The sequence below is a fragment of the Cupressus sempervirens genome, chromosome 4 (genome assembly GCF_028749045.1).
Source record: "Cupressus sempervirens isolate cs-2001-9-10 chromosome 4, ASM2874904v1, whole genome shotgun sequence".
Classification (NCBI taxonomy): domain Eukaryota; kingdom Viridiplantae; phylum Streptophyta; class Pinopsida; order Cupressales; family Cupressaceae; genus Cupressus; species Cupressus sempervirens.
The window spans coordinates 740,302,297-740,316,892 of NC_143121.1; the positions used below are offsets into that span (position 1 = coordinate 740,302,297).

At 32.3% G+C, this 14,596-nt stretch overlaps 1 protein-coding gene across 1 annotated transcript; it reads left to right on the forward strand.

Moving 5' to 3' along the window:
- The first annotated feature begins 3,038 nt into the window (after window positions 1-3,038).
- On the forward strand, window positions 3,039-6,841 carry LOC149563478 (disease resistance protein Roq1-like). The gene is made up of 3 exons (XM_089828195.1): window positions 3,039-3,397; window positions 4,621-4,680; window positions 6,055-6,841. Exons 1-3 carry the CDS (start codon window positions 3,039-3,041, stop codon window positions 6,839-6,841), a joined length of 1,206 nt encoding a protein of 401 aa, XP_089684321.1.
- Window positions 6,842-14,596: the final 7,755 nt, after the last annotated feature.

Consider the following 14,596-nt stretch of genomic DNA (forward strand, 5'->3'; position numbering starts at 1 on the left):
AAGAATTATACAGTAATCCACCATGCATTTAGATCCTCACAAAAATAAACATCAAAATTGGATAAAATATTATCACATCTAACACCAAATTTGTTGTGCGTATAGAAAGTAGAGCTCAGAGGTGATATTGCTCAACAAATTGATGGCCAAGGCAAGAATATCTCCCCACTGGTCTCTAGACCCAGACGCGGCCATTCCCAACAGCAGATACCCTATAAACACACATATTATGAGTCTTCCACTCTCAATGAGGAGATGATTGCCAAGCACCATTGACATGCCCCATATGTTTGGGTTGTCCGAAAGGCTCACAGACGCCACGTCCAAGTATGACAGAGCCTCAATTGTCAGCGCGCACAGAACCAAATACTTCCCCGGGATCCAGTACGTTCTCTTCTTAAAGCTTCCCCATAGATCGAGTGCTATTACACAGCTAAAATAGACAAAGTGCTATGGACGCGAATACCAGGTTTTGAATATTCGTCAAGAAGTAACCCCAAACATCCTTCTCCATTGCGCTTCCCTCACTCGATATACAATGTGATTGACACGAAGAGCATAAATCATATTGAGCCTAACCTGACGGTGGGAACGCGAACAAATAATTTTTAACAAGTATTTAATTAGTTCTACTTAATTTATTAACAATTCAACGATTTCGAAATGATTTTTAACTACTTCAATAGTTGCACCCAAGTTTAGTAATAACTTTAGAGTAGGGGAGAAATATATAATATAAAAGAGAACTATGAAAGCAAATTTCTGGGTTCCATTGAAGGCCCTCGTAATTCTAGGCCAGACTATTTTTGTTCGAATAATAATGACAGAACATTAATTATGATAATGAGAAGCATTTATACTTGCCTATATTTTGTTGATTTCCCATCCACCAGCTAAGACTAGCTAAAGAAGATAATTTTAGGAAAGATTCCACATTTTAAAATATACGATCTAGTCCCAATTCCTCAAAGCGCACAAATGGTGATCACCAGCACTGATTTCAACATATTCTGCTGCGGTTGACGGCACTCCCATCTGAATATACACGTTGTTTCCCCAGCAATACGGCTGCCCGGAGCCCTCCAATCAGCACACAAATCCATCGCCGCCAGTCAGCCCTGTGAACGCCTTTCTGAGAGGTGCTCCGTACACAATCGCCGAATCGCTTCCAAAGGGAGTCAGAAAATGTGAACCATCGGCGTTCAATCTGCAGAGCGTCCGCCCGTTTTCTCCATAAGAAGCCGCCAGAGAATTCATAGAAGCGACCGCCAAAACAGCCGTTAACTCAACAGTCAGGAAAACAAAGAATGCCGCTACATTTTCTATAATCTAAACCCATATAGGATTATGGCAGTTGGTTGAGATAAATGCGTATTTTTTTAAAGATGCAGATCAAACACGTCCCATACAAATTTTTTTTGGAAAGGACTACATTTATCACACGGTGAGAAAAGAATTTCATATTGGACTTTCACATTCTGAAAACACTCAACAACAAATGTAATAAAATATTCTAAAGGACTACACTTGTCGGGAATTGCATATTTTCATATTTTGAAATTAATCATTGAGATTACTGCAATCATGTTGTATCCTATATTAATGAATATGATCGTTGATTTTAAAATGATGTTTTGAGACAACTCCCCCTTTTGTGGAATCCTATAACATGTTTAATTTCAACTTTACTTGCCCGGGTGCCCCACAAACGAAAGTTCTTATCTAAGTTAACCATTACGTGGTTTCTGAGGAGAAGGATGCACATTATGTCATATCTGAGCAAGCGAGCGAGGAAAATTTCCTAAAGGTGTTGCATTGTATTCGAATATATCGTTTTCAATCTACAAAACGCGTCAGCCAAAAAGTGCGTGTAACGTGGAAAGCGAATTGGCCGGCAAAAAGTTCAAGAAAATAAATATTTTTCCAATTTATGTGGCTTTCCTTCCCCATTCTTCTAATTAAACATATAAGTTTGATGCGGTAGTATGTTTGGGCTTTTGTTAGAATCTTAGGAGGAGGGCCAATTCCTGTTAGATGCCATAGAATCAACCAAATGGTCAAGTAGGTCCACCTCCAGCTCAGTCTTATCTTCATGATTAGTGCAACCTGATCACAAACTATATATGTCATGAATACTATAACCAACTTCATGACCACCATTTATTATGCATTTGACTATAAATCTAATAGATTGATGCTTCTTTGTATCTCCTCCGGTGCATGTTTTTCATAATTCGCAGAAGCTTCATGTTGAAGCATCGCTCAGGACTCAAATATTATATCGTTCTAATTCCAGAACAAGCGGCAAGGCAATGCGATAGAAGTTAAAAAGTACGCCCTCACTCGACCCTAACCTCTCAAGCTCGTGAAGCTATGCAGATATTTCTTCCAAAACAACGTCAAACTCTCTGTCGGAAAATTTAACCCTGTCAGAGACCTGTTTGACAGTGACTTTCAGACTGAAGTTTTCTTACCATTTGCTTTAGCAAATTATTGAATTTGTAAGTCTTCTTCATATTTGCTTTGTTTCAGTATTTTTACCACCAAGTCCAGTTGACCGAAAAAATATTATACATTTAAAATATATTAACTTTTATTTAATACAAATTTTTAAAATATCATACATGTAAAATATAGTAGCTTTTATTTAATACAATTTTTTTTAAAATTATTGATAAATTTTAATCTTTTGTTTCAGAGAATATTAAATTTCAAAAAATTAAAACTTGAACATTATCAGATATAAAGGCTCCCATTGAAATTCACATGGTAATAGTAAATAGATAATAATAAAGATCTTCTATACCAATACATCTAGAGAGCTGCACACTACAGTATGTCACATTTGTAATAGTACGACGAAAGAGTGCATTTATAGAATGTCTATTAATGAGTTAAAAGGAAGTTTCCTGCTATATGGAGTACAAGTTAAGATCTGATCTTTCCTATAATATTTTTCCTTTTTGGGTTGTGCCCGATATCGCCCTTCTGTATCTGGGTTTCATTACATTCTCCTTCCTTTCAATTGGAACTCTGACATGGAAGGATTCATGCCTTACCTTCCGGTCGCCATGACAAAGGTTTCTTTCCATGCTAAGAGATATCATGTGTTTTTGAGTTTTAGGGGAAAAGATGTGAGAAAGACTCTGGTTGACCATCTCTTCCAAGCTCTTTCCGCAGCCGGATTGAATGTATTTCTTGACACCCACAAATTAAATAAGGGGAGAACCATTGATTCCAGCCTGAAAAATGCAATTATGTGGAGCGCAATATGTATTCCTATATTTTCCAAAGGCTATGCAAGCTCAGCATGGTGTCTTAGGGAAGTTGCCTTTATGTTGGAATCTTCTAGGACGATTATTCCTCTCTTTTATGAACTGGAACCGACCCATGTTAGGTATCCTCTAGGAGATTCCAGCCCTTACAAGGAATCATTTGAAAAGCACTAAAACCATCCAAATCGATATTCAAGAGAAGAGATTGATGGGTGGAAGCATGCCCTTGAGCAGATCTGCTCTCGTTCAGGGTGGTCACTAGATATGACTGCAAGGTTAGTAATTGATCTTTGTTTTTTTGTTTTTTCAAATTCAATTATTAGTTTAAAATTGAATTATTTTTTAAAAGTAAAGGATGAAACGTGTCAAAGTTCTTTTTTATAGTTAGATAAGAAGAAAAATAGACAGATATAAATAGAAATTGAAAATAAATAGTGAAAAGAGATATTGAGGGAGTTTAAATGGATAGAACTCTATGTAATTATATATAAAAAAGGGGAAGAGAGAGAATTTTTAGTCATGAAATTGTTTTAAAACTAACATTTTCAACTTGGTGTGAAATGGATACACTCAAGAGATTTGGAAAGTCTATACGATTTTTTTTTTTTTTTTTTTGACATATATTAAAGACTCCAAAATTATTGTCAATTCGCCACTTTATAAAAATTTGGTAAGACTAAATGGGAGCCTGCATGCTAATAGTTTTACTTCTGCAAGTTTCAGCTAGAAATGGCAAATAGTTTGTCTAAAATGCTAAGATTTAAAAACAAAAATATGAATTAGATACTACATACTGAAGGGCAAGACCTTTTTGATAAAAGACTCACAATTTACTGTTGTGGTGTAAGCTCTTGCCTATAATCTATTAAACTTTATTATTCACTATACAAATAAAATATAAATGAATATTTTTAATAGTTATAATACATTTATAATCCAATTACACTTTCTCCTTTCTTTATATTGGCAATCTCAAGTGAAACCTAATATGCCGAATCAGAAATGTTTTTTAAGGAGATGGAAAATAGGATAGCATTTATTTACTTTAAAAGCATAAACCCAAAAATCTCCTAAAAAATAGTTATTTTTATTTTATACCGCACCATTCATGGATACTCTGGTGGCCTCGGTAATATATATATATATATATATATATATATATATATATATATATATATATATATATATATTCACCTATCGAGTATTGAGAGGTTTAGAGCCATCCAATTTAGTGGAGATAATGTTGATCTCTACTTTGTAGTATAATATTTGTACCCACTGCAATATAAAATGTGGGTTGTACCGGGCATCTTCTGAGCGATGTAACGTTATTGATGCCTGTAAGCTGCTCCTATGCAGAAGGGTTACTGGCTGCATCTACGGATGAGATACACATGTACATATGGTAAATTTGAGTAAAATAGACATACAATGAATAATATGGACATTTCATTGATGCAGCATATGAACAATTTAGCCCTGTTGGTTCTTATTTAATTCTGAGTCTGTGAATTCCAAAATAAATATTATGAATTGTCATGTGTCTGAGAGTGTAAATCTATCAATTTAAAATTGAGGAGTTTCAACAGTTGAATGCCTCCACAAAGCCGACCTATTTTAAGAAGGAAAAGAAATACCAGATTCGTTTATCACATAATTAATGCCCCATATCTAATATAGTGAGCACTCTTAAGAACGTCAAAAGAAAAAGCCAAACACCTGAACTCAATCGTTCAAAATAACCAAATTTGAGCATCTAGAGGTTTCCTGTGGGCTTCTCATTTCTGACTATAAGTATGGGACAAGTTGAATTGTTTTGGTCGTAATAAAAGTAGCAAGGAATCTAGTCTATTTTGTAAAGCTGAAATAGCTAATATCTTGCAATTGAAGAGCATGTGCAAATTTTCATTTTCATTGAGAAATAGAAAACAAGTTATTTATTACAATTTTTTAATTATTGCAAAAGAGTTCTAGATTAACCTTCATATGATATATGTAAAAGAAGTTTAGATTACAGAATATATATTTTTAAATGTTGATAATATAAGAATGATGTGTTGAGTGACCTTCATGTTATGTAAAAGATCACAGACTTTGAATAGGTTAAGATCATCACTCTGTTTATAGTATTCATGAAAGTTACACAGAACAGTAGATCTATAATTCGCGATCAAATATTGATACAGATTTAAATATATATGAAATTTGATTTTTTTTTAAATTTGATTTTTAAAAATCTTACCTCTCTAGTTTTCTGTTCCTTTTTATTTCATTTTTCCTGTGCTCTTTCTTTCACTTTTCTGACGTAAAGACTCCATCATATCACTAAGCTTTATTTCCTTGCACGGTAGTTCGCAAGCATTAGCTTTCGCTTGAAATACTTGGAAAACCTGAAGCAATAATGATTGGAAAAATGGAGTTAAAAGGAAGATTAGAGAGGATAATCTTTTAAATTGAATATGGAAGAAAGCTAGAGCAGATGAAAAAAAGAATTCTTACCTTAGGTTTTCCTTCATACGCATGAGATAAGATGCCAGAAAATAAAGATCATCGGAGATAGTTGTGTGGCTTTACTCATATCCATCCATTCTACACTATTAAAACAAAATCATAAAACATTTAAAATCTGCCCTCTTGGAAAATAATAGGAGATACTTCATTGGCTGGACAAAAACTAGCACAATGTTTCAAAGCAATATGCACCTAGTTTTTAGTATGAGCAAATTTCCATAAATACATAGATTTGCCATAATCACGTGCAATTGGACGCCTTGGCTAGGGATTGGCTGGCCCTTGGAAGCTGTTTAATCATTAGACACATTCTCAATGCTGCTCATATCTCATCCGATTGCATTCACGAGATGCGCAGATTTGAGGAAAGCGTAGGGCTCCAGTTGTTTTGTTGGAACGCCTTCCTCAGACCATCCCCCATTCCCCGTTTTAAACAACTCTCGAGAAGAATAGTGGAGGCTTGCAAGGGACACCCTCTTTCTCTCGAGATCATTGGAGCTTTTTTGTACGATAAGCAGGATGACACACACATTGATTGCTGGAATGAAACCCTTGAAAACGTTGCAGGCAATAGAGACATTTTTGAAACACTCAAGATCAGTTATAGTGGTCTTAGTAGTGAGGAAAAAGAAATGTTTTTGGACATTGCTTGCTATTTTATTGGAGAATGCACAACTTCTCCCATAGTTTTCTGGAGATCCATGTACAAGAATGTGCGCATTGCTATCAATAATCTGTTAAATAAGTTGTTGATAAAGATAGACAAGAAAGGTGTATTTGAAATGCATGACCTCATGCGAGATATGGGCCGAATCATTGCTGAGGAAGATCAAACCCAGCAACGGGAGACTGTCCACTTCCAGTCAAGTAGCTCATTCAACAATGCAAGTAGCACTATCAATATCTCTCACCTTCGTCTCCATCAAGGTGATTCACGGTGCCTTAAAATGTTGTGTACACCTAGTCTTCGCTATCTTCATTTGGAGCAAGTGCTCATAAAAGATATCTTAGACATTCTTCCTCTAACTTTGAGATGGGTCAAGGTGAATTCTTAGACAACCTGAGTTGGTCTAGTGGTGGAGAACTTGTACTCTTGAAAGAGAGGTCACAAGTTCAAATCCCACTGGGGGGGTAGGGTATGTATGCCTCATTTGTAGTGCCAAGTGCCTCTCGAAAAAGAGTACGAGGTAGTCCCATATCACTGTCACCATATGTAAACCCAAAAACTATGGCATAGTGTCGTGGACTATAAAACCACCTTGCCTTGCCCGTTTGCAAGCATGGGGTGTAGCTCGAATTCGTTGGAGGAGTTACTTTTAGCAATAAAGGAGAAATCATCTGTTTTAGGCATGAGATCACAATTGAGGATAATCGACTGGACTAACTACAGGTCCCTGGGAAACCTCCCAGACAGTGTTAGTTATTGGTCACTTTTGCAGTCCTTGAATTTTTCTAGATGTCAGAATTTGAATTGTCTTCCTAACATCATTTTCGATCTCTCACAACTGCAATACATGAATTTGAGTTACTGTGAAAAATTGCGTTGCCTTCCTGACAGTATTGGGAACCTCTCTAGGCTTGAGTACTTGAACTTAACCTGTTGTAAGATCTTAGTTCAACTTCCCGACAGTATTGGCAATCTATCACAGCTGAAACATTTAAGCCTAAGCTGGTGCGAAAAATTGTAGAGCCTTCCAGAAAGCATTAGCAACTTGTCAAATCTGGATAAGTTGGATGTTATGAGTTGTTATTCTACATGGAAATCAACTCCATATGCCATTTTGATCAAGCCAACAATATGCCTCTTGGGATTGCCTCCTCAGGCGGAGAACTGGTGGAAGAATTTAATTATAACCCCAGGATGTAAATAAATACTATATATTTATTTCGATATTGAATACTAGCAATCATCTCATTACAGCTTGTCTTATGGTTTGATGGAATGAAATTTATGCTTTCCCTTATTTGCATAAAAGCATGTGTAATGTGTAATGTACTGGCAGCGTCACACAAAGAGTAGATCAAAACGGTATACCTCAACCTCCTGATCATATCTTAAATGCATTAAATTCTTGGTCATTTTTTGTATGTAATCTTAAATAAATTTTACACTTCAAAGCTCTTAAAAAATATACTTACTATCACACGCTAAAGGGGATGTTTTCCTTCAATCCAGAAAAATTAGTGTCCAGGCTAACAAAAGTCAGATGGTCACGGGGTAAAAGTTCAAAACTCAAATTCAAATTGTCCGGCAAACCCAGTAAAGGTAAAAAGCATATCAATTGCCTTGCACGTAATTTCAGACTCGTCTTATTTTTTCTTCACGATTTTGTTCGATTAAAATCTCTTGGATGCAATCTCATTTTTAAAATTCAATTGAGAATATATTAGAAGATTACTAAAAAGTTTTTTTTGCCATATATATTAAAATGGTTGGAAGCAATTGTATAATGGGAATGCTTTAAAATAAGGTTGTATTGTTTCAGCTTCATATTTATAGTATTATATCTATACCAATATGAATATGAGAACTTATATTTAATTAAAATTTTTAGGCTAATTTTTATTTTTATATTATTGAAGACTTGATTTTTAGGCTATAACTGTTAAAAAGTTAAATTTGACTTCTTTTTGCATAAATTAATTTATTTCTTAATATGTGATGTCTAAACTGCTAAATTCTTCTATGAATATTAAATATTAAAATATAACATGATTTTATTTTTCTAAATCTTAGAAAAGTTAGATTCTTGTGACGAAACCAAACCCATTGATCATGCGTGGAGTGTCCCAATATTCTCAGCAGAGAAATCTGGTTTTTCCATACAGACAAGGAGTGCCCCTATTTTACCATGATATAAAGAGCAAACCCATGGATATGATGAACAACAAAAATGGGATGAGTAAGGCACGTTTGTTGAAATGAATCAAGACTGGAATTCAAGCTGGTAGGAAAACAAACTAAAAGTAACAATGAGAGTTATATTTGTAATCTCAAATGCGAATTTACCCTCTATTTGTTATGTGCTACCAAAAATTATATTGGAATTTATTTTGTGAGTTGTCAAATTTTATAATAAATACGTTTCTTTGGTGCCTTTTTAAATTCTTTATTCAACAATGGCATGGTTTTAGAAATCAATGACTTAATGTTTTTTTTTTTTTTTTTTTTTTTTGGTCTTCTATAACTCAGAACCCGTTTTTTTGACTACATGAATTAGCAATCTAGCATTTGTCTAATATTGGAATTTGTTAGATGTTGGATTTGTTAATCTAGAGTTTGATTTTGGAAATATAATTGGATCCATTTGGTTCACTTGAAATTTGATGGGAAGATGTTTTCCTTGTTTGACTATACAAAATCAGAATTGGAATAACATTAACTTTATAATTTATTTTGAAATCTCATTGAAATCGAATCTTCCAGAGATTGCATGAAAATCAAGTTTTTCATATTATGCAAACTAGTTAACAAATTTTGGGGTGCTTCTTTAAATTCTTTATTAAGAAAGTGCTTTAATATTAAGGCGTGGTTTTGGAAAGCACTAGCTTGGATTTTTATTTTTTTTGTCTTCTATATCTGTTTGACTGTAGGAATTAGCAAATGCAGCATTTGTGTAATACTGAAATTTGTTAGTTATTGAATTTGTTAATCTAGAGTTTGATTTTGGGAATATGATTGAATCCATTTGGTTCACTTGAAATTCAATGGGAACATATTTTCTAGTGTTTGGTTGTACAAAACTAGAATAAGAATAAGAATAAGATTAATTTTATAATTTATTTTGAAATATTTATTTTTTTAATTTATTAATTTTTTTATTATATTTTTTAATAGAACATAAAGTATTTCTTCAAGTTTTCTCTAACTATGTTTACCCAATTTTTTTACTACAAATTATCAATATTCATTTTTTTGTATTATGCATCCAGTTGATAACTTGGTAAAACAAAATTCCTATCAACTCATTGTTGCAGGCAAAAAAAATCTGCAACAACTAGTTTTTATGAACATTTTGAGAAAGGAGTTGGATGGAAGGGTTCCAAGATTCTGAATTTCCACCACAGTGAGGAAGAAGAGATGTTTTTGATTGAATCTCAAGATCCTAAATTTGATTATTCAAAAATGCTTTCCATTATTAAAATAGTATTATCCCATGCTCTATCTAAGTCCTCCTCCAAGAAGAGATGTCAGAAATATAAGATAGCTAAATTGAAGGAAGAAATTGACATTGGTAGTCAATCCATCTTGGATGGAAAATCATTAGTTTCTAAAAGGTTGAGGAGACTATATCGCTTTCCTTGAGCCCAATGAAAATTCTCACATGGAATGTCAAAGGTTTAAATGCATCTAATTAGAGGTACGAGATCAAGTATCAATTGTATGCACTTAAGGTATATATTATAATGTAACAAGAAACCAAAAATTCTCTACAAAACTTTAAAGACACTATTCAAAAATGTTATAAATAGAATGTAGTTCATACACTTATTGCAGGAGCCCTATGTGGTCTTATTACTCTCTAGAACCTAGAATCAATGGTTATTCATGCTGAAAAATAGGATCCAATTGGTAGGATCTAATGGTTGTCAATTATAATCTAAACTTCCTATTACTTAATTTATATGGACCAACTTAGACCTATAATAAAAAGAAGCTATGGATTTCTCTACTTAAATATGAATCAATAAAATAAAATATTAAGTCTTCAATACTTATAAAAAATTTGTTTTTTTTCTAGATGTTTTCTTCCATGCTAGTATAGCATTGTTCTCATATTTTTTTCCTCAACATGATATCAAAGAAAAATTTGATACATGGAAAGTGATATGGGTTTTTTGTGAAATTGTGATCTTTTCTGCTAAATAGTGTCAAGAATTTTTCTTGTGTCAACTAATTTCTATATATGTTTAGTGAGATTTTTTTCATTTGTTAATTTGAGATTTGATGATTCTAATTTTTTTTCTTGTCCAAAAATGAGAGAAGTTGATACAATGGATTATCTTAGTGTTATTTTACATGCAGAAAGTTAAGTGGAGATAATTACTAGTATTGGGTTTCACAAATAGAGATGTCTCTAACACATCAACATTATTATAATATTTTTATTGGGATGAACAAAGATAGAGCAAGTAGATTGGGATAAAATGGACACGAAGGCAGCAACTTTGATCAAGCTTGCACTTTCAAAAAAAAGTCTTTTCGAAAGTAGTGTGAAAATATAAGAAATGTAAAAAGAACTATCAAAATTGAGGTGATATATGAATCATATCCCTCAACATAGACTTTTACAATATGGAGTTATCAAATTCACAAGAAATAGTCTATCATTTAAGTAAATTAAAGGAATAGAAGAATTAGTTGTTTTCAAAAGAAAGGAATATAAATGATAAAGATTTTGTACAAATAATATTACAAAATCTTGAAGAATCTTATCAATCATTTAAAAAGGACTTGATACTCCAGATAAATTAAAAATATTAAATCTAATGAGTCATGTGCTAAGTTAATCTATGAAGAGAAACATAAAATAAAGGAAAGAGAATCATTTATTGCTTAATCTTGAGTCTTAAGCATTTAAGAAAATAATGTTATAAAAAGGCACAAAATAATTAATCTAAAGAAAGGAATCAAAAGTATGGAGATAAAACAATGAACTCTTATTGGGTTGGGGGGGGGGAATGGAAACACTCAATAAATTATGTATCAATTAAGCCTTCCACTTCCTAAATAGAAAATACAGGTGAAAGAGGGGTATTCCAAACATAACTCTTAATATAATCAAGGTTAGACTAGCGAAACTCAAATAGGATGAAGAGATGTCAATATTAAACTCATATTATGTAATCAGGAAGTGTGCATGCAAATCAACTTTCATGCAATGTTTATTTACTTTAAGATGTGCAATATAAGTGTAAATTGAACCAATTAATTAAATGAAATATATCTAGGAGCATTATACGTGCAATCATACCAATTAAAGCATATAAATAGGTCTATGCTAAGAGATTCAAAAAAGGGGGAAGTCTAACTTTGAAATATGAAAAAGAAAGTGCCTTTCTACTCTAAAAGCTGTGGATTTGGAACTGTGATTCAAAATTCGACTATGGGTTTGTGTTCAATGCAAAGAAAACCCAAAAATCTTGAAAATCTCAAAATTCTTGATCAATTTGGGTGACATCTACCAATTTATGAGATGAAAAACATGTTCAAGAAGTTTAACCTAGATCTTTCCAAATATTTATTATATAATTAAGTTTCTTCAAATCAATAATAAAAATCACTCCAACACATATTTTGTACCATAATATTCTATAATAAAACAAAGAACAAACTAAAATATTACTGAACTGCTTACTTAAAGTATACATTTGAATCAATCTTAAAAAATATTTCATATTAATAAGTTAATGTTAATTACTATTATTCTTATTTAACGTGTTCTAGATTAATTAAATATTAGAAAATTTTGAAAAAAATAAAAATACAGCTAATCATAAATTACCTAACAATTGTTCTTTGCACTACATAGAGTTTTTACATAAATTTGACGAGCAAAGTCGCAAACGGATTTTCTAAGGTATATGCCCCCTGAAACTACTTGGACATTTCTTCTCGAATAAGGTCAAGCTCCTCTCTCAAAAAATTTAGTCTTGACAGAGTTTCGTGTGCCACCGACTTTCAAAATAGATTTACAAAAAATTATAAAATGTGTTTGACATTGACTTTCAAAATAGATTTAACATAACATTGCAAAATAGATTAAAAAATAGACATGCATGGAGGTACCCACTACAATATAACAATTGTATTGGGAAAGAGTGGGGAAAGAGCATATAGGATGGCTATCAAGAAGTTGGAATAAATTCCAATGATATATGTAGTAGAGGTTAAGATCTGATGCGTGGATTTAGGTTTTGTCTCATTACATTCTTCTTCTTCCTTTGAATTCAAACTCTAACATGGAGGGAGTCAAACTCTACATTCCTACCACCATAAAAGTTTCTTTCAATTGTACCATGAAATATCATGTGTTTTTTACTTTTAGGGGAAAAGATGTGAGAAAACTTTGGTTGATCATCTCTTTCAAGCTCTCTTTGCAGGTTGATTGAATGTGTTTCTTAACATCCACAAGTTAGAGAAGGCGCAAATCATTGATTTAATCTTGGAAAATGCAATTAAGTGCGGTACAATATATGTTCCTATATTTTCCAAAGGGTATGTGATCTTGGCATTGTGTCTTAGGGAGTCTGTCTCAATGTTGAAATCTTCTGCTCTTATGGGCGAGCTTTCCGATTTATAGGAAGGAAATGAATGAAATTTTGATTGAAAGATCCTTGTTATAATCTTCATGCAGTGCATTTCTATAAGAAAATTTAATTCTAATTAGTACTTTGGGTTATTGCCTCTCTTTGTTGCCCATATTCGTTGAACAAGAGAAGTCTTCTATGTGTTGGCAGTAGCCAACAACAAGGGTCTCTCTCTGATGTAGGAGAATTTGGGGGCATTGGACAATTTTAAATCTTGTTTAAGTATTATTATTTTTTATTTTTTTAATAATAGTTAAGTAGTTGAAAATGAATGCAAACATATATAAATTTTTATGTATTGGGTTGGGAAAAGTGTTCAAGAGAACACAGAAGTCTGAAAATACATCTAAACTATAATTTTCAACAAGGTACACCTGAACTATCATTCATAATGGTTAAATCAAAAAAATTGATTTTTTGAGGTGTGGAGAAATCTACCTATAGTTTTGCAAGTCTGAAGAACAATTGGCAGATATTTTCTCTATGGTGTTATGAAAAAGTAAATTTGAGTGTCTGCGATAATGAAGTTTTAATAAAAAGAAAATGGAGCAAAGAACAACAGAACAAAGATAGGGCAGAAAAGAGGAATTAAATACAACACATATGGACACTGAAAATTTAGAACTTTTCTGCCAGAGCACACTGCAACTTTTTGTTATATACATGAGCCAAAGCAACTGGAAATTTATAACCATTTATGCAGACCTCTAGAAAGCTCCCAATAAGCTACGTTGAAGATGGGATAAGATGGGGAACAATCTGGATGTTTAAGGTACCTATTTTGGAAAATTGAATAGATACACTTTTTAGAAGCTCTGTTGGAAAAGTTGAAAGGTGGTCTACTAGTTATGTGTTTCTTATATTGATAGAGATGTGTTGTTCATCAAAAGGAAGAGAGATTTCTAAGAGGTGAAAAAAATATAAAAAGAAGTCGTAGACTAGAAGTTATTTATTGGAAGTTGAGTTCTTCTCTTCTAGATAAAATAAATAGTAAGGAATCTCGAAGAATAGCTTGTAACTTACAATTTGTAAAACTAAAATAGATAATATTTTGCAATTGAAATAGAATAGCATGTGTGAATTATCATTCTCATTAAGAAATAGAAGGCAAATTATTTCCTATAAATTTCTTACTTTGAATATATTATATTAGTTTGAATAAGCCTCTTATGATATGAAACAACATAAACTTTAAGTATTTTAAGAAAGTTCTTTTGATCACTTTGATTTTCTCTTTATAAAAATAAAATAGTAACAATAGTTCTATGATTTGATATATATTCAATTAAATATTAATAAAATTTAAAATAAACATGAAATATGAATTTAAAAAATTTCTATTTTATTTTATTTTTATTTTTCCTCTGCTGCTTTCTTTCTCTTTTCTGACATAAAAGACTCAGTGATATCAAGGATCTTGATTTCCTTGCACATTAGTTTACAAGAATTGGCTTTAGCTTAAAATAATTAAAAACCTAATGAAATAATGATTGAAAAAA

Coding starts and splice junctions, on each gene's coding strand:
- LOC149563478 (XM_089828195.1), top strand. CDS start 3,039: ATGGAAGGATTCATGCCTTACCTTCCGGTCGCCATGACAAAGGTTTCT. Junction 3,398..4,620: donor CTGGAACCGACCCATGTTAG/GTATCCTCTAGG, acceptor GATGCCTGTAAG/CTGCTCCTATGCAGAAGGGT. Junction 4,681..6,054: donor GAGATACACATGTACATATG/GTAAATTTGAGT, acceptor CGCCTTGGCTAG/GGATTGGCTGGCCCTTGGAA.